This window comes from Fusarium mangiferae (genome assembly GCF_900044065.1).
Source record: "Fusarium mangiferae strain MRC7560 genome assembly, contig: FMAN_scaffold005, whole genome shotgun sequence".
NCBI classification, from domain to species: Eukaryota; Fungi; Ascomycota; class Sordariomycetes; order Hypocreales; family Nectriaceae; genus Fusarium; species Fusarium mangiferae.
Window position 1 is genome coordinate 1,302,656 of NW_024573925.1, and position 21,996 is coordinate 1,324,651.

General features: G+C 49.9%; 6 protein-coding genes across 6 annotated transcripts; 2 read left to right on the plus strand and 4 right to left on the minus strand.

Moving 5' to 3' along the window:
• Positions 1-884: 884 nt before the first annotated feature.
• Positions 885-3,005, plus strand: FMAN_07380 (putative protein phosphatase 2C; the record flags this gene model as incomplete). Its single annotated transcript, XM_041830994.1, has 8 exons — positions 885-920; positions 1,302-1,596; positions 1,709-1,782; positions 1,881-1,965; positions 2,018-2,224; positions 2,277-2,537; positions 2,605-2,700; positions 2,761-3,005. The coding sequence occupies 8 exons, from the start codon at positions 885-887 to the stop codon at positions 3,003-3,005; spliced, it is 1,299 nt and encodes a 432-aa protein (XP_041681602.1).
• Positions 3,006-4,012: 1,007 nt separating this feature from the next.
• Positions 4,013-6,553, minus strand: FMAN_07381 (uncharacterized protein; the record flags this gene model as incomplete). The annotated part of the gene is made up of 1 exon (XM_041830995.1): positions 4,013-6,553. The coding sequence occupies one exon, from the start codon at positions 6,551-6,553 to the stop codon at positions 4,013-4,015; it is 2,541 nt and encodes an 846-aa protein (XP_041681603.1).
• A 414-nt stretch (positions 6,554-6,967) lies between these two features.
• On the minus strand, positions 6,968-8,508 carry FMAN_07382 (uncharacterized protein; the record flags this gene model as incomplete). Its single annotated transcript, XM_041830996.1, has 3 exons — positions 6,968-7,860; positions 7,905-8,078; positions 8,130-8,508. 3 exons carry the CDS (start codon positions 8,506-8,508, stop codon positions 6,968-6,970), a joined length of 1,446 nt encoding a protein of 481 aa, XP_041681604.1.
• A 1,461-nt stretch (positions 8,509-9,969) lies between these two features.
• Positions 9,970-10,488, plus strand: FMAN_07383 (uncharacterized protein; the record flags this gene model as incomplete). The annotated part of the gene is made up of 3 exons (XM_041830998.1): positions 9,970-10,081; positions 10,131-10,246; positions 10,318-10,488. The coding sequence occupies 3 exons, from the start codon at positions 9,970-9,972 to the stop codon at positions 10,486-10,488; spliced, it is 399 nt and encodes a 132-aa protein (XP_041681605.1).
• A 363-nt stretch (positions 10,489-10,851) lies between these two features.
• On the minus strand, positions 10,852-13,644 carry FMAN_07384 (putative pre-mRNA splicing factor prp1; the record flags this gene model as incomplete). Its single annotated transcript, XM_041830999.1, has 1 exon — positions 10,852-13,644. The coding sequence occupies one exon, from the start codon at positions 13,642-13,644 to the stop codon at positions 10,852-10,854; it is 2,793 nt and encodes a 930-aa protein (XP_041681606.1).
• A 1,011-nt stretch (positions 13,645-14,655) lies between these two features.
• Positions 14,656-17,229, minus strand: FMAN_07385 (uncharacterized protein; the record flags this gene model as incomplete). Its single annotated transcript, XM_041831000.1, has 2 exons — positions 14,656-16,061; positions 16,116-17,229. The coding sequence occupies 2 exons, from the start codon at positions 17,227-17,229 to the stop codon at positions 14,656-14,658; spliced, it is 2,520 nt and encodes an 839-aa protein (XP_041681607.1).
• Between the last annotated feature and the right edge of the window lie 4,767 nt (positions 17,230-21,996).

The window sequence follows — 21,996 nt, forward strand, 5'->3', positions numbered from 1 at the left end:
AACGGTGCTAGGACCAAAGTAGTTGAGCTCCTTGCCTTTCAGATGGGATAGAGGAGCGAGATATCACGGTTGAAAACACCTTGATTGGCACATGCTGGTGGATATCAAGCTGGACTGTACCTAAGGTCCCCCTAAGATAGGTACTAATTATGCCTCGAGGAGCACAAGATTCAGCAATACGCAAGGTGGATATCCGTAGATGGATGCTACACTTGATAGTTCCCGAGAGAATGCATAAATACATATGCATCCAGGACATGCGATCCCCCGGCCTCATTTGATTTTCAAAGCCCGCGCCTCAGGTCGAGCCCAGCTAAAAACATCCACCGGTGCAACTGTTAGGCAGCCGCTCACCTGGAGAGTTCCAAATTTGGTGAGCACCACCACTGAAGCCTAGCGATCGTAGAGCTAGCTACAGCACTAGCCCCCCGCCTTAGGTGCGACCCCCCGCCCGACATCACCTCACCTAACCTCAACTCAACAATCCACACATCCAGATCCATCTCTCGCACGTCGAAATCTCCCTCTTCCGCATCAACAGAAAGCGTGAATCCACCTTTGACCACGCTCCCGGCGCCGGCATCGTAGTCAACCCCATTCATCTTCTTTTTCTACCTTTTGCTTTTGCTATAGTTTCTTCTCCTCATACTACTCATACTCATACTCGTACCTCTTGTTCTTAACAAATAACTAAAATTCTCTTGTCGAGCGAGATCTTATCTCGTCATCCCCCCTCTTCAAACGACCCTCTCCCCCCCCCGCCAACCCCTCGTCGGTCGATCTTCCTCATCTCTTCTCTCCTCCCTCCTCCGCTCGCCGTCCTGTCTCGTCCCAGCAACGCCTAGGCTTTCTTTCGATCGAACCGGCCATAACAATCTATAGCCATGGGTCAGACTCTATCGGAGCCCGTTGTCGAAAAGGTGCGTCTTGTGCCTTTGAATCTTATGTGCTCGTCTCGATCATCTGCGCGGCTTTGTTCGGTTTTTTTTTTGTTTTGCATGCGGCCATTGGGATTTAGCACTCGGACCTGGCGCGAGAGGGGCAATCTTGCTCAGTCATGAGCCCCTCACCCAGCACTCGCGCTGGAACCCACGCAATACCAATTTCACCAGCCGCGCCTATATCCTCAGCCTTGTCGGGAATATGCATCGACCACCAGAGGCTTTGGGCTTGTAACTTGGCTCTTGCGATCATTATTTTCCACGCCCATGTTCACATACTGATATCCGCTTCCCCGATGTTTCCGCTGGCTGCTTTGTCGTCAGACCAAGTCCTGCTAACGCTTCTTTTCTATCCTACAGACTTCGGAGAAGGGTGAGGATGAGCGCCTCATCTACGGTGTTTCGGCCATGCAAGGCTGGCGCATTAGTATGGAGGATGCTCACACCGCAGTACTCGACCTCGACTCAGCCAAGTCTCACTCCAGCAAGCTGTCCTTCTTCGGTGTTTTCGACGGACACGGTGGTGACAAGGTGGCACTATTTACCGGCCAAAACATTCACAACATTATCTTCAAGCAGGACACCTTCAAGTCTGGTGACTATGCTCAGGGTCTGAAGGACGGTTTCCTCGCGACCGATCGCGCTATTCTCAACGGTATGCGCCAGCTTTTGGTCTTTGCCGTTCTCCGCCATGCCCGATAATAGACAAATCGTCGCCTGACTTCTTGAATAACAACTGCTAACGTGTCATGTTTCGCCAACATCAGACCCGAAGTACGAAGAAGAGGTTTCCGGTTGCACAGCCTGTGTCAGCTTGATCGCTGGCAACAAGCTCTATGTTGTCAGTTCGCCCCTCGCCATTGTTTCCCTCACTTTGGCTTTCACCTTCACATCCCGTTGGAGGATGACATACGGCAAGAAGCTAACCAGTAAATCCAGGCCAACGCTGGTGATTCGAGAGGTGTTCTTGGTATCAAGGGTCGTGCCAAGCCTTTATCTCAGGACCACAAGCCCCAACTCGAGAGTCAGTCACATCACTCACGCAACACGAGCGATAGTACTGACATCCACACTAGACGAAAAGAACCGAATCACAGCTGCCGGTGGCTTTGTCGACTTCGGCCGAGTGAACGGAAACCTCGCCCTCTCGCGTGCTATTGGTGATTTTGAATTCAAGAAGAGTGCTGAGTTGTCCCCCGAGAACCAAATTGTCACAGCCTACCCCGATGTTGAGCAACATGATCTTACAGACGAGGATGAATTCCTGGTTATTGCTTGTGATGGTAAGCTACGTCGGCTCGAGTGATGAGGGAATAACAGTACTCACTAGCATAGGTATCTGGGATTGCCAATCCTCTCAAGCCGTGGTTGAGTTCGTCCGACGAGGCATCGCTGCCAAGCAGGAGCTCGACAAGATTTGTGAGAACATGATGGACAACTGTCTTGCCTCCAACTCCGAGACCGGTGGCGTTGGCTGCGACAATATGACCATGGTCATCATCGGCTTCCTCAACGGAAAGACCAAGGAAGAATGGTACGAGGAGATCGCCCGCCGGGTCGCCAACGGAGATGGCCCATGTGCTCCTCCCGAGTACGGTAAGGATGATACCCGCTCTGCGAATTAAATTGGATGTCTGGACACAGACTAACGTGAAATCGGTAGCCGAATTCCGAGGACCTGGAGTCCACCACAACTTTGAGGATAGCGACAGTGGCTATGAGATGGACCCTGAAAACAAGGGACGAAGCTTTGGAGTTGGTGGGTACCGAGGCCGGATCATTTTCCTCGGCGATGGCACTGAGGTTCTCACGGATTCAGATGATACAGAAATGTTTGACAACGCCGACGAAGACAAAGACCTCGCCAGCCAGGTCACCAAAAACCCGTCATCCGCCGAGAAGGACACCGCTCCTGTAACTGCCCCTGGCGCCACCGCCGCCGCCGATAACGCTTCCGCCGATACGAAACCTGCCGATGCAACCGTTACGAAGCCTACCGACAAGGACGCAGCGGAGGAAGTGAAGAAGGAGGCCAGCGCCCAGGAAATCAAGAAGGAAGAATAGGTTGTTGTCTGAAATTACGGGGTAACGGGCTTGAACTCAACCTAGGTGTCGCTTCTCCCTTGCACCTCCGGTTATGTTTCTCGGATCCCAGCTTTCTGGGAAGTTTAAAGGGCAAGTGGTAGATGGTGGTCACAAGATGGGGTTGTGATATTCTCATGTTAAGTCTTGCATCTCAACTTGTCGGTGTATTGGTGTCAAACCTGGATCTGGATCGTGCGCTCTTCATCGACTTGCCGAGGCGCATCACGAGAAGAGCGAGACTCGGAAAGGATATCATGTTCTGGGCTGAGGCGGATACAAGGAAAGAAAGAAAGAGAGAAGAGCGAGAGAAACCTTTTTTTGATGTTTACGCACGCATGGGATTCCCATTTTCTTCACGTCGCCATGAGATCATCTGTCTCATTCCAAATTTCCATTGCGAATGCCAGTCTCCCCCTTGGCAATGCTGGGATGATATGCTCGAGTATGGTTGGATTGCTTTTAGAGGGGTCAAGAGGCAGTATAGCATATACAGGACACTAACTGGCGGCCCATTGTTTTTTTTTTTTTTTTTTTTTTTTTTTTTTTTTTTTTTTTTGAACGGTAGGCTCGATTTATTCAGACGTGAGTTGGGGAACATCAATCCATATTTCTCCAGGAGCTTTCATTGCACTCTGACAGACCTGGCACTTATGTAATGTAGGTGAACATATGAACTGATCTCGAGGGCAAGACAGACCGTAATTTAGTGTGTGAAGTAAAGATTTGAGGTGTTCTGATAATTTCGTTTTTATTTATCGTTGTTCTGGATTCCGTCTCGCCCATCCTCTTGAAAAATGTGCTTTTGCTAGTGTACATGGTATGTCCGTGATTTTCTATCATAATACGACCTTGAAAGTACAGTTAAAATGGGTAGGCATTCTAGAAGGAGTCGTAATATACAGGCTGGAGTGATGCAAGGTGCTGAAAATACGATATTGTTAATATGGGGATTGTATGTGGCGCTTCTCACAGAAGTTCAGCAAGACTTAAATCTGGTCTCTTCTTCGAGCTTCTTTGATCTTCTTCTCGACTTCCTTCAAAGCAAATTCAGAGGAAAGGGTGGAAGTTGGCTTTTCAGGAGGCCCATCTTGACCACCGTCAGGCGATTTTGGGTCCGTCTCGGGCCCTGCCGACAAAAGCTTTGGAGTATCATCATCAACATCATCATCATTATCAGGCCAGCTGTCAGGCTCCTCTGCTTCTTGTAGTATGCTCGGATGGTTTGCATCTGCCTGAGACTCATCCCAACCCTGAATCATATGTGCCGGGTCGAAACGGCCCTTGAGACGCACGTTGATTTTCCCAGGTTGACCGTCAGCTCTGCGAAGCTTGACGATGAGATCTTGCACCTGAATGGGTTTACCGGCTTTGATCTGGGAGTGCATAGGCAGATCATTGGAGCGATATGAAAGTCCGAGCGCATATTCGAGGGGTTTAAGGGGAACATAGCTCGCCCACCTATCGAGGATGACACGCTCGACTCGGGACATGACAACCCAGAGGCGAGGAATCTTATTGGCCAAAAGATCAGGGATTGCCTGTCTGGGAAAGATGCCTGGCTGATGCTCAAGCTTTTCCCAAAAGGGGTCTTTGTGCTTGCGAAGGAGGACTTGGCTCAGCAAGTCTCTCGATCCCTTCTTGAGCTGACGACGGAGGACGCCGTAGAAGTAGACAGTTCCGAGGGCATGCGGGGAGCGTGTTTTGACCGCAAGTGACAGGAGAGCACCATAAGTCTCCTGGTCAGGCTCGCAGCCGGCGACCTTGAAGAGTGACATAGCCCAGAGAGCAGTATCCCAATCTCTGGACTTGGCCGCGTAGCTGAGGAAGATGTTGATGGTCTTAAGCTCAACCCTGTGGCCTGACTCCGTATGAATTCTAACCAGTTCCTTGCAATCCTCGATTCGAGGATCTTCTTGGCGGTGGAAGCGAAGTAGTTCAGTGACAATACTGTTGAGGCCATCGATCGCTAGCCAGCCCTCACCATATCGTTCCTTCTGCTCGTCCAGGAAGCCTTTCAGAGGTATTCCAGCCTTGAAAGCAGCATATGCATCGAGAGAGGCCATTATATCGGCGATCCCGCGACGCGTGGCCTGGTGATTGAACATGCCCAATTGGTACATGGCCACAATGACCTGCCTCCTTTCGTCCTCACCCCTGACCAGTCGAAGGAAAAGTAGCCATGTTCGAATGTTGGGGTGATGATAGCGCGCCTGCATCCTTCGGAGAAATCTATAAAAGAAGCCAATATCACGCTTGTGAGCGTAGCCTTCAAGCATGATGTTGTATATATCAGTGTCCATGGGAATACCCAATTCCTCTCCCAATTGTATGAGATGGTTGGCAGAGGCACGATGTCCACCTCGGAAAGCCATCATGGAAATAGCCATTTTCAAGACAGGGATAGTAATGAATGGTTTTGCAGCAGGGTCATCAAAAGCATCAACAATGAGTTTGATCCTGATGCCATCCGTATCGATATATCTCCCATTCACTCGCTTCTGGCCGTAGAACCTGATTGCTAGATGAGGAGGTACCTTGCCATAGCACAGCGTTGAGATATAGTGCTCAAAGTTGTCATATGTCCACAAGGACGGTCGTGGGATCTGCTCGTATGGCACATGGAGAGAGTGAGGCTGGTACTCTTTGTGCACCCAGATAGTGTCGTTATGGTCATCAGGGAGCGAGGCACCTCCGTTCGGCGCATTTTCAATGGTTGGCCACAGCTGCCTCGTCTTGTAATCCGATGCAGCCACTTCTCCCAGCTCATAGATTTCAGCGTCTTGGCAATGCCTCACAATCTCGTCGGCCACCTTGACCAATATCTTGCTCTTTCCACGAAGCACAATGGCAGAAGGATTACGATCCACGACTGCCCGCAGTTTCTGGAGCACGCCCGTCGCAGAGTCGACATATTCGAGATTCTGGTTGTTGACTTCGATATCCCACGTTTTGGGTAGGACGATCCTTACAGCCGACATGTTGGCTCTCTCGCTCCATTGTGGTGTCATGCGCTTCATTAGCCCAAAACATTCTATCCATTGCGGAACGGTCTTGTCGAAGTGGCTCCAGACCACACCTAAGCCAGCCTGTCGTCGTGCGTCCCGCCTATGCTCCTGTTCGCTTGCCTTGTTCGCCTGTTCGTTTGGATATTGGTGTGCTTTTCCGATCACAGGTTTAAAGAGCTTCATGGCATCTTTGTCTTCAACCAGTCGAAGCGCATCGATCCTGAACGCATCTTTAAAGACTCGATTGCGGGACTCGTGAGTATCGTCCGTAACTAGGTTGGCAATGACCTGCTCGGGCTGCTGTTCGCTCACTTCGAGAGACTTTTCAGGAAGGGCTACAAGAGCTGTTTCCGAGGGTTCAGTTGAGTTTGTCCCATCAGAATATGGTGTCGATGACTCGAGCCGGATAGCGTAGGGATTGGATATCCTGGAGGGAAATGGGGCTCTTGATTTCGGAAAAGGTCCAGAGAAGGCAGAGCATCGCGACCGAGCCCGCCATATTGACTTGATCGCCAGGGACATTTGTTATAATTCACGCATCGTCGAAGGCGTCTTTGTTCGAGAGGCCACTCGTTGAGAGCTGGGTCCTTGGTACTAGATACCCGGGTATAGCAGTCTCAAAACATGGCGGAAAAAAGATTGGCGCGGGCGGGCGTTATCTGTTATCGCGATAATGGACCCGCGATGTCGGCATTGCATCACGTGGGCACCCGAAATATCATTTCTCGAGTTGGCTTGTCGTGTACAAGGCCTTGTCCATATGATGAACCAAAGAATCATGTATGTAGTAAAGGTATTACAATAGTGAACAGGTGGCTTGTAGTTACCAGCATCAAATCTCCAGCTACACCAATGCAACAACGCCTTGTCTGCTTCCCATCAGACGCCCATGTTTCTTTGCTTATCAAAAGATTGAAACTTGACAACCGTTTTCGTTCATGTCTCCGATTCCTTCTTTTTACCGTTAACCATGGCCTTTTCCTGCATTGGATGAGCGCCGCCGCTTTGGTCGACACCTTCCCAGCTTTCATCCCAACCTTTATCTCCTTTGACTGCCTCTTTCGCCTCGCCGCTCTCGGCCATTTGCTTTACATCGCTCCAGTAGGCTAGCTTGCGAACCTCTTCGTCAGCATGATGGACTGCATCCTTCAATGCCTGGTTTCGCTCTCGTAATTCAGAAGTGTTCGTCTTCTTCATCTGAGTTGTCGTCTCGTCATGAATCTCCATCAATCTGCTGAGCAATATGCGGCGTGATTGTTGGAAAACAAATAAAGACATTATCTCATGCATCTCGTGCTGGAGGTTTTGGAGGTCCGTTGCATGTTCCATGTAGTTGTTGACAGCGTCAAGCTTCTCTCGGTCTATTCTGGCTTGTCGAAGAGCGCGCATGAGGTCGTCCACGTTGCCAATATCGGCAGGTTTCTCGTCCGCGTCCGCGGTCGACATCTGGCTCATACTCGAGCGACTGAGACGACTGCTAGTGACGCTCGCGCGAGACTTTGGTGATTTGTGAGTAGCCGGCCGTATCGTGAAGTAATCCGTGTTGAGCATGTGCGGATCGGCAGACACTTCCTCCGGTCTCTTTCGCACCCGCTTTCGAATCCAGGCACGTCTTCGAACAAACGAGTTCCACCACTTGCCGCTGTGCCAGGAAAACTTTTTTGAAAAGTGGAAGGAATATTCCCAGCCATGTTCGTCGACACCTTTTTGATGGTTAATTCGCCACTCGGGCCACGCCCATTCCCATGTAGGGTCAGGAACTTGTGCATTATGGATGTTGCTTGGTGACGCTTTATGGTACCCGTTGGCTGAAGCAAAAATGTCAATGCCTACTAGAGAAAGGTGACTTGTGTTTCTGGGTTCGACGACTTACTCCAAGCAGGTGGATCAAGTCCCCCAAGAGCTTGCGAAGAAAACAGAGGAATGCCGCAGAGGAACCCACCCCTTTCATTCTCGTAAAGGATGTCTATCGCTGTCTCGCGCTCGACATGAGGCTTCTTTGGCTTCACATGTGGATGATCTCCATGAAAGCCGTCGGGAGTTGGTTCTGCTGATACGTCAGGCTAATTTGAGATTCGTTATTGCGGGCCATACTGACCTTGGACTTCAATGGATGGCCTTGTTTGTGGGGGCGTTGAAGGTTGGCCGTTCTCGATGTGGTTCGATGATGGATGGGTTTGGCTTTCACCCTCAGTAAGGGAACCGTCATGCTCATTGGTGTGGGTATTGAGCGTATTGCTTGATGGTTTCCTTGGGGCGCCATCTTGCTCGCCACAGTTCTCTTGTTGCTCCTCCTCGTGCTCCTCCTCCAGGTCCAGCAATCTTGATGTTGTTGAGTATCTTGTTATATTATGAGGTTCGGGCGTAACTGACCCTGTCGGTGTCGCGGCGGCATCGTGATCGACTAGGGCAATTTCATGATCGTAGTCTGTAGGCTTGAGTCCCGCGGGACGACGCGAGCTCTTGACCCTCAGCATTGCAGCTGTGCCGCCCGGGGCTGATTGCCCGGTCACAGATGGGAGAGAGCTTGTTCAGGTTGTTAATGATGACGGAGAGGAATTACGTTTAGTGTTTGAACGAATGATGGCACGTGGGAGGCTGTTCAACCGCGTCTCGTCTCCAGACAACAATGGAGACAGCTGACACTATATGGTCAGAGTGTCACTTGGACTAAGGTAACGCTGTGATTGTAGTAAAGGATGAAAAAAAGTGAAGTGTCCAAAAAAGCAGGCTAGGAGAGACATGATGGCGTTGTGAGCTTAGAGGAGGCGCTACTACTGACGGTTAGGGGCTCCAACCTGCTTTGGGAGGCTGTGGCGGGGCATTCAGCTGAGGCAGCTTCCGTGTTGATAATGATGTTCTATTATTGTAGCAAATATCCAATGGAAAGTTTCATTAGCTAATAATACAATTCATTCGGATTAGGGACGGGAAAAAAAACAAGTGACAGAAAGCATAGACACGAAGCTAATGGTCTAAATAAATGTAAAGTTTTACTCAATTGGAAAAATATAGACAGACAAGTAAGCCGTGTCGTTCATGATCGATCGTCGTCACAGCTTAACCAGAATAAGCTACTAAAGTTCGATGATGTAATGCCGATTTACGGCGGGTCGGATACTTGCATCTCTCGGTGGGGCCGTTCCCTGGAGGAAATCCATCGAGTGCAGCTCCGTCGGCGGCTCATCACTTTAGCGTGGAATGTTCGATCAAACAAAAAGGTCTAGATTCAATTCTGTCACTCGAAGTGAATCATATTACGACATCAAGAATTAGATGCAAAGTGAAGGACACCTTGTTGCTAGTATAAACGATTGGGGTATGCGTCTGAGAATCGTCACAGAGATTATATATCTAATCACACCTTCAGTGAAGATGAATAAATCTAGGCACTTACACGACCAGAAATACTAGTGTCATGACTTCTTCAACAGCACCATAGATAATGCTTTGTCCGTCAAGCAATCATACATACCGTAGCAGCCTACTCACCAATTGAAGCTCATAGGCAGTATTAAACAGTATCCGTCCACCAAGGTCATAGTGTATCCGCATTCAGTTCAGCCATCACTCATCACCTCATGATCCGAGCAATTGGTTCTCCCCGCCTCGTTACGTCATGTACTTGCAACCATCCTTTCCAGGTTCGCATATGAGCACATGGAAATTTGATTGACGAAGAAGAGGGGCACTACCAAGTAATCTTGACTTGCAAGGGAATCTTCCTAGTACCTACTAACCCATGAGGTATGAGGTAGTTCCGAGGTAACCACCTTACCTAAGGAAGAAAAGAGCTTGCTTTCCTTTCCCTCTTGATAAATACCCGGCCATCATCTCCTCATCCGTCATTGCATCTTGTCACTCCAAACTCAACCCTCTCTACAAACCACATCACAACAACACACATTTTCGCAAACAACAACTACAAAGCATTCAAAATGTCCAAGTCTCGCACTCCTCTCATCCTTGGCGGCGCTGCTGTGTCTGGTATTGGATACTACCTCTACGCCGCTGGCGGCAACCCACGAGCTGCTGAGAAAAAGGCCGAGAGTATGCGCTCTCGACCCCAATGCTAATAACTCAACTAACGTCTCGACAGGTGACGCCCATAGCGTTGCTGCCGATATCAAGAGCCACCTTCCCGGCCGTTCCCCTAATGCTGAGGGTGAGCTGAAGGGAGCTGGTGCTGCCGCCGGCGCCAAGATTGACAGTGTCGTACGTCTATATACCCAAAACACTACAATTGTGTTCCAGGAGGCTGCAGTCATATCCTAACTCAGTCGCAGGCTGCCGAAGCCGACCGTCAGGCGGGTGTCATCAAGAGCAATGTCGAGTCTGTTGCCAAGGATGCAAAGGCCGAGGCCATGAGAGTAGTCGACAAGTTCGACCACCGTGTCGAGGCGGAAGCTGCAAAGGCCAAGGGTGGTATCTCGAGCTGGTTCGGTGGCGGCAAATAAGCGAATTCTCAATAATCAAGAACCAAGATGAAGCAACTGTATTACTTATTTAATCAAAGTCGGAGCCTGGGGTATCACTTTTGGGATTGAGCGGGCGAATGGTCATAGCCCAGCAGCATGAGATTGGCCGTGAGATAGCTCTGGGTCTCTGCATGCAAGGTAATTCGATAGTATAAGAGCAATGAATCACGGTCAACAAGGAGGCGTACACGCTCTGGTGACATGCGGGTGTTTAAAGACTATCCACCGCTTCGAATGCTGTCTAAGCTCATTGATTCCATATAACCAAATCCAGAACTCCAATCCGTTTATCGATATAATCCCTGGTGATCCCCAGGTGCCAGTCTATAATATCAGACGACCCTATTGCTCCAATTCTTCAGCCACCAACTTCAGGATTTCCTCACAACTCTTTCTCGCATTTGTGGGCTTCTTCGCAATCGTCTGCCATATCTCGCCGTGTCGAGGTTCATTCAGCACGCACTTCGTCACCACATCTGCCCGCTTCTCTTCCGTACCATGTTGACACAAGAACCGGTAGTACCAAGCCCAAGAATCGCCATAGTCGCTGTCCAGCACAAGGGCCTTCTCGAACCAGTTTTGCGCCTTCTCCAGCTTACGATCACCCCAAAAGATGCGCGCCACAGCCACAAACAGGATGGGGTCGCTGTCCACCTTCTTGATAGCTTCGAGACTGCGGGCCTTGCGCTGCGTTCTAGGCTCCAGATGCCATATCTGTTCTGCCCAAAGGAGACCACTCTTGGGGACTTCTTGTTGTGCCTTTGCCATCATTGACTTGGCCTGGGCTGTGTTACCTGCTCGACGTTCTAATCGTACTGACTCGCACCACAACTGAGCATTCTTTGGCACAGCAAGTCGGGCACGGTCAAGCACCGATCGAGCCTTCACGGTAAGGCCGGCCTGCTCCTCAAGCCTGGCATATAGAAGCCACAAGGGAACAGACTTGGGTACTGCCTTGACTCCTGTGGCATAAGCCTCTCTTGCTTGGCCAGTTTTGCCGAGGTCCTCATAGATCTGTCCCTTGAGCATCCAAAGCTTGGCTGCTGCAGGGAATAACTGAAGAGCCTGAAGGACAAGATCAAGAGCAGCCTCGATATTGCCCAACACTCGTTCAAATACAACACTCTTCATCCATACACGATCTGTGGGAGCCTTCTCGCGGGCAATCTCCAGAAGCTTCCGGGCTTGTTCACCATTGCCATTCTCTGACTCTAGCTTAACAGCGGAAAGCCAAATATCCTCGTTGTTGGGGTTTTGGTTGAAGGCACGTTTGAGAACGAGACGAGCATTGTCTACCTCGCCAGCCTGCCACTTCTCCTTGGCTAGCATCATCCATAGGTCCTCGCTCTTGGGGCACGCCTCCACAGCCTTCTCCAGCACTTGCCACAGAGACTCTCGGGTTCCATGGTTCCTTTCCAAGTCTGCTGCTGCCATCCACATCGTTCTACTGTTGACGAATATCCGTAGAGCGTAGGCGTATATGGCCCTGGCAGTCTCATATTTGCCTCGGTTAATACTTGCCCTCGCATCTTCCATCCATGTGTCTTTGCGATCATCATCCTCGTCCAAACTCCAACCTAGAGTCTCCCGAATGATGTTCTGACAGGTAATAATGGCACCCTCCTCTTCGCATCTTTCTGCTTCTGCAATCCATTCCTCGCGCTTGGGCATCGCAGACTCCTTCGCCAGAACCTGGACACCACGCTTGATAACATTGACCTTGGTGCCCTGTCCGAGCTGTTCCTGTAGCCGTGCAGCCGCGATCCAAATTTCGTGTGACGTAGGGCAGGCCTTTCGAGCCTTGTTGAGGACCTTCTGGGCGTTCTCTGGCGTCTCCAATCGTGCCAAGGCCAGCCAGAGATCCACAGAGAGAGGAATTAATTCGGTGGCCTTGGCTAGGAGCAGCTTGGCATCATCGGAGTTTTCCTCCAAGTTCACTGCCTCCTTCCATAGAGCCTCCGATTCTGGGATGTGATCAAGTGCTTGTCGGATAACTCGCTTCTTGTTGCTTGGAATTGTCTCTAGCCTCATCGCCTCGACCCATAGTCTGACTGATGTGTTGTTGGCCTCAATAGCTCTTCGCGCAATAATCTTTGCATTTGGAGAATCGCTGTTAAGTCGGATGTTCTCAAGCCAAGCATCTTCACTTTTGGGACACTGTGTACAGCCCTTGTCGATCGTCTTTCGTGCCGTTACACTCTTGCCTGCCAACTCCTCGAGTCGCGCCGCCGCGATCCAACCCAGAGCGTTTGTAGGATTCGTCTTGACAACAGACTGCAAAAGCTCGCGAACACGGTTGATATCTCCGACTTGAGCTTGCGCTTCACTCATCTGCATCTTGTTGAGGCTAGTAAGATAGCCTTGAGGGTCGATACTAGTTGATGTGCCTGGCGCAGCAGAATCGCTCCCAGCTTGCTCCAATCTGGACTTGAGCACCTTGTCGCGAGCCGCGCCGATCTTGGCAAAGTTGGTCATTGTACCATCTGCAGCATCGCTGCCTCCAGCGTTGGAAGAAGTGCCCTCGTCCATAACTGTTGTTCCCATCTCGCTCGAGTCGCGCGCTGCCGCAATGACGCTATCGGGAACAGCATAGAATCGTTGTCGCAACGCTTGCTTGCTACGTCGGTTCTTGCCTGTCAAGTCGCCAACTTCGGGTAGGTTTGCCCATTCGTCGTCAGTAACAGTCGCCAGAGCTCGCTTTAGATCGGAAAACTGCTGTTGAATTTTCGGGTTGTTTCGTTCGTATTCGTCCTTCTCGGCCTGCTCTCGTGCTTCACGCTGCTTTTTTCTTCGATCCATTCTCTCATCTACCCATTCCCAAATCTTATCGGCCTCTTCATCATCTTTGTCGTACACACCACCAGCGAAGAGCCCAACTTCGTTGTCAGGATCTTGATATCGTTCTTCATCACCTCCCTCGTCTTCATCCTTTTCTTTATCCTTGCCCTTCTTATCCGGCGCAAGACCCAGCTGAGCGGCACGTTTCGCAAGAGCCTCTTTGATCTGATCCTCGCTGGGTCCATCTCGAGCAGGGCCAAGATCGGATCGTGTCGTAAAACCTGTTGCGCCTCGTCCAAGACCAGCGACATAGTTCTCAGGGGCAGCCTGGTTGAGGAAATCGCGTCGCCCCGACATTCTGACGGCGAGTCCTTTGTCTTTCTATAATGAGTGTGTCGACTGAATCGAATCCCGAGGTTTGAAGGGGGAAGATCAAGGTCGCGCAGAGCTCAGATGAGAAAGGAAGCAGCCCAAAACATAAATGCGGGTCGAAATTATACAGAGAGCTCTAGGCTCCACAGTCCGCCACTTTCCGTTGAAATCTGACACCCTCTACGAACGACTCTGCCAAACGTTCATTGGCAGTATCAATTTTATAGATATCCCAGGAAATGCCACTATAAAAAATTCCACGAGGCTTTTCATCTATCTGTAAACATCTACAATAAGACTTCACCTCCGTCAGGACCGTGATACTGTGTCAAGTAGGGAAGCGTCTTAATCTCTTATGTCCTTTAGATAACCAAGAAACCACGATGATATCCTTCATATAGATTTTGCATGGATATGTTTCTTTCTTGACCGTGACAGGCTTTCTGTTGAATTCTGCATTCAACGATATAATAACTCTCTTTCTACCCGTCTTAACTACGAAGCATTTGCTATGTGCTCCCATCCACATCTTCCTCTTCAAGTCGGCCTGACGTTCTTTTCTCTTCTTGTGTGTTTCATAAGCCGTTAAAATTACAACGTATAGTTGCCGCTTTCCTTTCTATGGGTTTTGAGAAACGAAATCAAAGCAATAACTCCAGCCCTAACCATTCTCGAAGACTACACCCAGCAAGCAAATGTGTACCGTACCACGTACGTGCTCACCAGGTCAGGCTTGGAGTGAAAACAACCCAAGAAACACCGGACAGGAAGCATAGGTGTTGAGCCTGTCTATAAACCAATGAACAAAACAATGAAACGAAATCTTGAAGCTCCATGTCCATATCATGTTCAGCCATAATGTGGATGGAGGTTGACATCCAACGCCGCTGCTCCCTAATATGACATGCTATGCACGCTCAAAATACACAAGACAAACGGTGACTTGACAAAAGAAAGGCTAGAAGGGCTTCTGCCTCTCTCGGGGCAGCCTCCCATCTAGTTTGAAGGTTCAACCTTGGTACTGTTCGAAGGATCATTTGAAGAATTTGGACTGACGGCCTTCCTCCCTGATACAGTTGCGCTGCGGATACGGGCGCTCATCGGAAGAGTGTATTTAACCACGCCCTTAACGATTAGGTCAAATTCGTTCTGGTAAATTCGCTCCCAACGTCGTGAGCCCCCCACTGTATTGTTCAGAGGGTATTCGAGTTGCATCTCTCCAGTTGAAGAAGAAGTGCCTTGATGGAACAGAGAGCCCTCGAAGGTGAGAGGACTATCGAATTCTGTGATCCGTCCCAGAAGAACGTTGGGTCGAAGGTCGTCATCTGGGTCGGGATCATCCAGCGGAGGGTCGTTTTCGGGGTCATCTGACACGCGTATATCATCTGGGCCGTGAGGGAAAGGTCGAGCCCACCAGTCCGAATCTGTTCCTGTATATTCAGATTTCGCGAAAACCTCTAGGTTCGCGTGGTCTATTGTGACGACGACGATGTTAGGATTATGTGCTTTGACGGTCAAATCGAACATCAACACTTGGTCGCTGGTCACCACGTTGTGGATAGCAGTGATTTCGATCCCAGTCATAGGCTGCGAAGTGGCAAACATGAAGCCGATAGCGCCGGTAATGACAAGCATGAACATCATGGTAAGTACTAAGCATGCCGCAAACCGGTTTAAGTACGACGACCGTCTTGCAAAAGTTTGTGACTCGGCCTGTCGTAGGTTGTGCGGCCCGCGCCGGTTTCGACCTGAACGACCTGAGCGGACCGAGCCGAGAAGAGGTGTACGCTCATCATCTGCTCCTGTCGTGTCATCCATATCGTAACTGGACGACATCTGCATCGCAGAACGTTTATGTCCAAAATGGCGTGGAGCGTTGGAGTGAGCGTTGCGAGGGCTCGGTGGACCAGAGGAATTGCGAGAATTAGGTCCAACGAGCTTTGACCTCGCAGCATTCGGAAACGGGGACTCATTATCAAATAGCGAGGCATGGCCGTTACCAGGCTGTCTACCCCAGCGACCAATGTGGTGATGGTGTCTCGTCGTACCTCGTGTTGACCCACTGCCACCACTGCGGTTAGAGCCTTTGCCATCCTCGGTTTCGACTGCTAGGCTCTCGTTTCCGTTGCTGGTAAAAGTGTTGACGAATTTCATCGTCTTTTTGGGCCCATGAGCAGGTCCTCCACTCTCCATAATACCATAAATGGATCGCAGATTCTGGCGATCAGCCTGGCTAGCCATAGATGTAGCACTGGGAGTCCTTGAATGAAATCGCCGTCCAGCCCGATCATTGCCATCTGGAGGGTTAGAGTCGTAAACAAAAGTCTCTTCAGAATCCGAGGTGTTTGCTTCGTCAACGGCGCTGGCAATTGTTGCCTCAAAAACATCAGCTTTGGAAGATGCTGGATGGATGTTAGCAACATCCCGCAATGTCAGTGTCACTAGTTCAGGCTCACCATTCCCTGCATTTACTGGAGGTTGTTTGCGTGTAACCTTCTTCTTATCCTTTTTCGGTTTTATTGTCTCCGTGCTCTGTTTGGTCTTTAGAGTTCCATTTGTGCCTTCACTTTTCTGGGCGGTTGTGAGCGCAACCTGTGGCACGCTTGGAACAGTCTCGGTCTCTACTGTCATGGTCTGTATGGATCCATCCTGCTTCGACTTCATTTGCTTATTCGACATGGCGCTAGACTGCCGAGTAATTATTGGTGGAGGAACGGATGTCGGTCTTCTTGTCTCCGCCTTGTTGTTGCTGGTGTCGCTACCACTCTCTTGACCAACCAAGCTGTTCTTTGCTCGTAGAGCCCGTCCATCGGGAAGTGCGGTATCGGAATAGTTGTCGGTGCTAGATAGCTTTTCCTTCACCCTTTCCACTAAGGCCGACCCGTTGGGAGGGTTGGGGGAGTTTGGTAAACTGACTTCTTGAACCGTTTCCAACGCTACGCGAGCTGGAGTTCGCATACCAGATGGATACTGTGACTCCTCCATCTCACTCTCTGATATTGTTTGTTGCTCCATAGGCTGCGGCGACGGCGTAGGTCGCTGAACACTAATGGAAGGAAGATCCTGCTCGCTGCGACGTGCAGGAATTGCTGGTCTGTTGCTAAATTGGGGGGGAGGCGATCGCAGGCGGGGCGATACGGGCCATCGCGGGCTGTCTTTAAGTTCTGCGTTGAAGCCTGGCTTTTGTGGGGTCGGTGCTTGGATCTGTTGTTGTTGTTGTTCTTGGGAAGGTGCAAGTGTTGGAGTGTTGGTCGAAGACAATGAGCGTGATGGGGCAGCGGAGGACAAACTTGGTCGTGTCGTGCGTGAAGGACTATTATCGGTTTGACTGTTTTTTCGAGATCGATTACCAGGCAAGCGGTTTGCTGAAGCAGTCCTTCGAGGACGTCGCGTGGGCGAAGAATCTCTTGAGGCCAAGGGCGAAGGGCCTACAGAATTGTTGGCAGAGGATTGTTTTGAGTTCTGACTTCCTGTTGTTGCGCTTGATGATGTTGCAGATGGGTCGGTCACGTTACGAGACGCACGACCGACGCCAGATGTGCCGTCTAAGACGGCAGATGACTTGTCCATGATGACGGTGGCCTGTGGGAATGGTGGAGTGAATGCCTAGCGAGCATACCACCGGGACGGGCCTTAGCAGGGACAATGAATTGCAAAGCAGATTTCAGAATAGATCATTGTGGTTGGCTCGTCATTGGAACTGAATGGGCGTATGGCCGAGATCGAGGGCCGCGAGAATGTCCAAGAGGGAAAGCCTGCAAAGAGAATTTGACCCAACCTATTCCGGACGGCTGCTGGCACCTGTCTGTTGAGTATATGGCAGACGACACAAGCGGACGGGGGGGATATGGCTGGGCAGACAAAGGGTGAGGGCGGATGCAGGTTGACTAGACAGGTGGGAAGGGTATCGAACTAAACGAGGGCGAAACAGTCGACATGTACAGGATAGAGAAAACGGTGCGATGACGAGATGTATCGTTTATTGTCGTAAATGTGGTGGTGGTGTTGAGGTCGAGAGTAAGTAGTGGTGAGCGAACGAGCGAGCAACTGAGTGAGTGAGTACAGTATGATGGTAGTGGTTGGCGGGAGTGACGGTGGGTGTAGGCGAGAAGATGGTGGTGGACGTAGTCTTGGCCGTAAAGTGATGGATGTGGACGTGAGAGAAAAGGTGACGCTGGTGTTGTACCCGGCCGTACCTATATCCGCACTCCCGTCGTCCTGGTTAAAAATCCGATTACTGACGCAGCCGGGTACGTAGATCAAAGTACCTTTTTTTCCTGTCCTTTTTTTTCGCTCACTCAGAGAGTCTTCCGGAAGAGCAGCGCCCCCCAAAATAAGAGACATGGGCTGGCTCCCGGGATGGGGCCTGAAAAGAACCAGAAAGGAATCACGTAGGGGCAAGTTCTGGCTGGGGTAAATCAATTGGATTGGTCAGTTTCGTTTAGCGTTGAAGCATGACACAATCTGTCGGGTCGCCTTGGTACGAAAGCCCTGGAGACACAGAGAGTCAATGTCTTGTTGGGTTGGACGAGTCTAGATTGAAGGAAGGATAGCGCGGGTGCTAAAGCTGACACTGATTTACGTAGGGCAGAGAATACTGACATACTTATATATGCACATAGAGCAATAAGAAAAGAAAAGACGAAAAAAGAAAGCAGACCTCACGAGCTATTCAGAGTTTTCAACCACGATAATGTCGCAATTCTTTGCATTTTATTGGATCCTGGCATGGATATCTTCTTCCGCCTCTTCTCACTGAGTCTGAGTAGGTAGGTGTGCTTTGGGGCTGTAAATGACTGACGGATTGTGCCGCCTTTGACACTGATAAGATGGAAATGTTTGTTTTCTACGACTATCATATGCACGGTGAAGTAATATTACTTGTACTTCTCTTTACATCATTATAACTAGGAGCAGGGCTGAATGACTAACGCAGTTGAAGGATAGGATACTCAATAATCCTTCCAATGTTGTAGCCCACTCGCTGGCTGATGGCTGTTTCTCAGCAACTCCTTGGTCATCAGAACTAGTTCCTAAAAATCAATTATGATTCACAAAGATCAATGCCGTGATAAATGCTCATGCTTCTCGAGTAAGGCGATCGATGTTGACAGCTTTCCCTGACAGACATGGTAAGCCTAACAAGCTCAAGCTAGCCAAGTGATACTGAAAGATGGTGATGATGACGATGGGAGTCAGAATAAAGTACTTACCTAGCCACTTCTTATTAACTCTAATTGTTGCCCCTAGTGAATAGTTTCCTTTGTCTGGATCTCTCTATAATATCTCAACCCAACAACATCTCAAGCCTCAAAATGCTTCTTCAACCGCAAAGCCCTGTCCCTCTCAAATTCGCACTCGCAACAGCCCCTGCAACCGGTTCCTGGCACCAGGCGCGACATCAAGGATCCAATCGTAAGCAGAGCGGAGAGCCCTTGTTTGGCGGAAGTCATCCCTGTAGCCGGTACCTGATTGCTCACGCACCAGAAATGTCTTCTCTGCCCACTCGCTCTCAGATCGTCGCAAGAGGATTTCCATTTCGCTTCTTTGTCTAGGCAGTGGACTTGGGCGAGTAGCTAACTTATTGCAGTTACAAAGCTCCATTTCTCTTCATAGGTCATCAGGTTTGTTACACCGAGACTCAGAGAATAGAAGAGTCCTACCAATTCTCAATCATCGGTGTTTCTGGTCTAAATCTAAGCTTCGCAACAACACCAAATCTCACGTCTCGGATATTCTCAGACAATGTCACTATCATCAGGGCAACACAGAAGCATCGGCAGGGTCCGTTGATTACAAAGACGAGCAGCAGTGGCTCTTGAGAAGGGACCTGGACCTTACAAAGACGGTCAGAAGTGAAATTTTCAACCTTTCTAGCCCTATTCCTCCACTACACGATAGGCTGCTCCATACTCCTGGATACTATGCGATGCAGTGTTTTGTGACACCCCAGCGAGGGCTTGTCTTGTTGACTGCAGCTAGCATAGCTAGAGCTTCCAGAGCCACGTTGGCAACGGTTCTTAGTGGGCCGGTCGTGGGATGCAATGGGATGCTACATATGTATGGTGTTGCCGCACGGCTCATCAGCATGATCATGTGGACACTTCAAGCCTGCATCATCTTCTCTTTTTGACATTCATTCATTCATTCGCATTGGGTAGACACGAATCTGAATCTGCCTTGAACATGACCCAATCTTCAGCCTGCACGTCATGGACTTTGGTCCGTCGTAGGACAAGCCCCCAATGACAAGAGCCGGTCATCCCCTGACACGCTGTCCCAGCGGACCGTTCTGTTCTGACCGGGGCAAATCCGCTAGCAAAAAGAAAGCCCCATTCGACCAGCCAAACCAGGCGGAAACAATCACCAGAGTCCCCCGGAGACCGGAGAACGCTTCTAGAGGCCCTCGTTATGCTCAAATCTCAGGCACGGCGGTCCTAGCCCTAGTACACTGACACTACAATACCTCACCGACTCTTGAATACCAGTTTCAGGTATACATACTCTGGGTATCGCGGTTCAAACCCCGTGACTGCTCTGACCGCACATCTTGATAATACTGCTTGCCTATCTCGGCTACTCGGGGACCGGAAAGAATTGTCCGGGACTGTCAGATGCTGAAGGTTTGTATCCGTACATAGCCACTTTGTTGTGGGTGAAAGATCCTGGTTGATGCTTGCGAGGGACGGAGTTAACACAGCTATCCCGTACATATGTAAGTATATGCCGCTGATGCTGTCAGCCATGTTTCCCCGGAAGATGAATATGCAAGATAGATGGTCATCGCCAACGTTGCTACATATTGTCACAAGGCATGTAGGTACCAATGTGGTTGCACAATGCCAAGTTCACGTTCTTTGCTCGGGCCGTGTCGCTGGCCTCATCGTGACAACAATGCCTCGGCCCTTGCCTTGAGAATGGTCTGAGACTGATCGATATAGAAGAGACACATTCATATGTGTTGCTGGGATCTGCTAGATCCGGAATCACTGCAGAGTCTTGTGTCTCTCTGCATTGTTAATCATGCTCCATCAAACTCCCTCTCACTCGAACTACCCTGGATCCTGTCAATGAACCTCGGTCTCATACATGGACCAGCATCATCTGAAAGCCATGCACGCGTCGGCATCCTCTCATCATGCATGGATGAGTAACAGTAACTTGGGAGGGGTACCATCCGTTCGCCCTTCCGAGACGCGGATGAAGACCTTCGCTGTTTGTATCTCGGATCTGAGATTCGGCTTCCGTTCACCACTACAGAGTAAAAGTCTATGCTCTGACCTACGTCAACTACCTCCTGCCTGGAACCAAAAGCAAGCAAGAAACAGTAGAGGTAATAATGTAGGTCAGTATTCAGCTCCTTTCAAGTCACAGCCACTATTTTCATCTCCTCAGCCTCTCACAGTCTGACACGAGTATCATCCTTCTCCACTAAGGTTGCAAGTGTGCCACATGCTTGGACAGCAGATGCTCAAGTTCAGGGTAAGACTCAAGCCACAAATTCCAATGTCTTGGTCAGAACAAGCTCAATTACGGCGAACAAGATCGATATAGCCAAGCAAGAAGACACAGGGCATGAACGGCCTGTGTACTACGTATTTCCTGTCCATCTTCCTCTTTTGACTCAAATGAAGGAGGGAATCCATACACCTTTCTAGTTCATCTTATGATGAGTTTCACTAGTAACGCAGGCCCAGCGCTGGACCTTGTATGCACTGATATGTTTATAAGTTCCTTTACATTCACCCTGTAACTAAGGAGTAGAGAATTGAGTCTCTATCTCTCTTACACTCACTAAACTGCCTCGTATCAATACCCCAAAACCTGCCAGAGAGTCTCCAACCCTGGTTTGTGTAACATGAGGGTAGCCAAGTTCATGCAGACAGACAATACAAGTTTCGAGATGCTACAATAAGAAAAGCTGGATCTCGATTCAGCCTTGATAGGCATCAACTGGTGCTAAACAGTCTCCAAATAGAATGCTTGGCCACCTCAACCGGCTTGGCTTCGATGCTTTCCGCTGATTTAGTGAGAATGGAAGCAAGATCAGAGTCAGCTGCTAATCTGAACCCTAGTTGGTGGTGGACAAATAACAACCACAAATCATCATCAACATAACGCATCATGATAATCACAGTCACAATCCCGAGTGCACCCTCTGAATCACAAACAATACGTACCCTTCACATGCGCTATTTCTTTGATTCATTGTCCTGCTTGTTGTGTATCACCTACCCCCATTCCCAGGGCTGACATGTCATGAACACGGCCTATCGCCTCCTCGGGTTCCTGCGCAGATGATCATCCCGCGTCGCGCCGTCTGAGCTGTCAACGGGA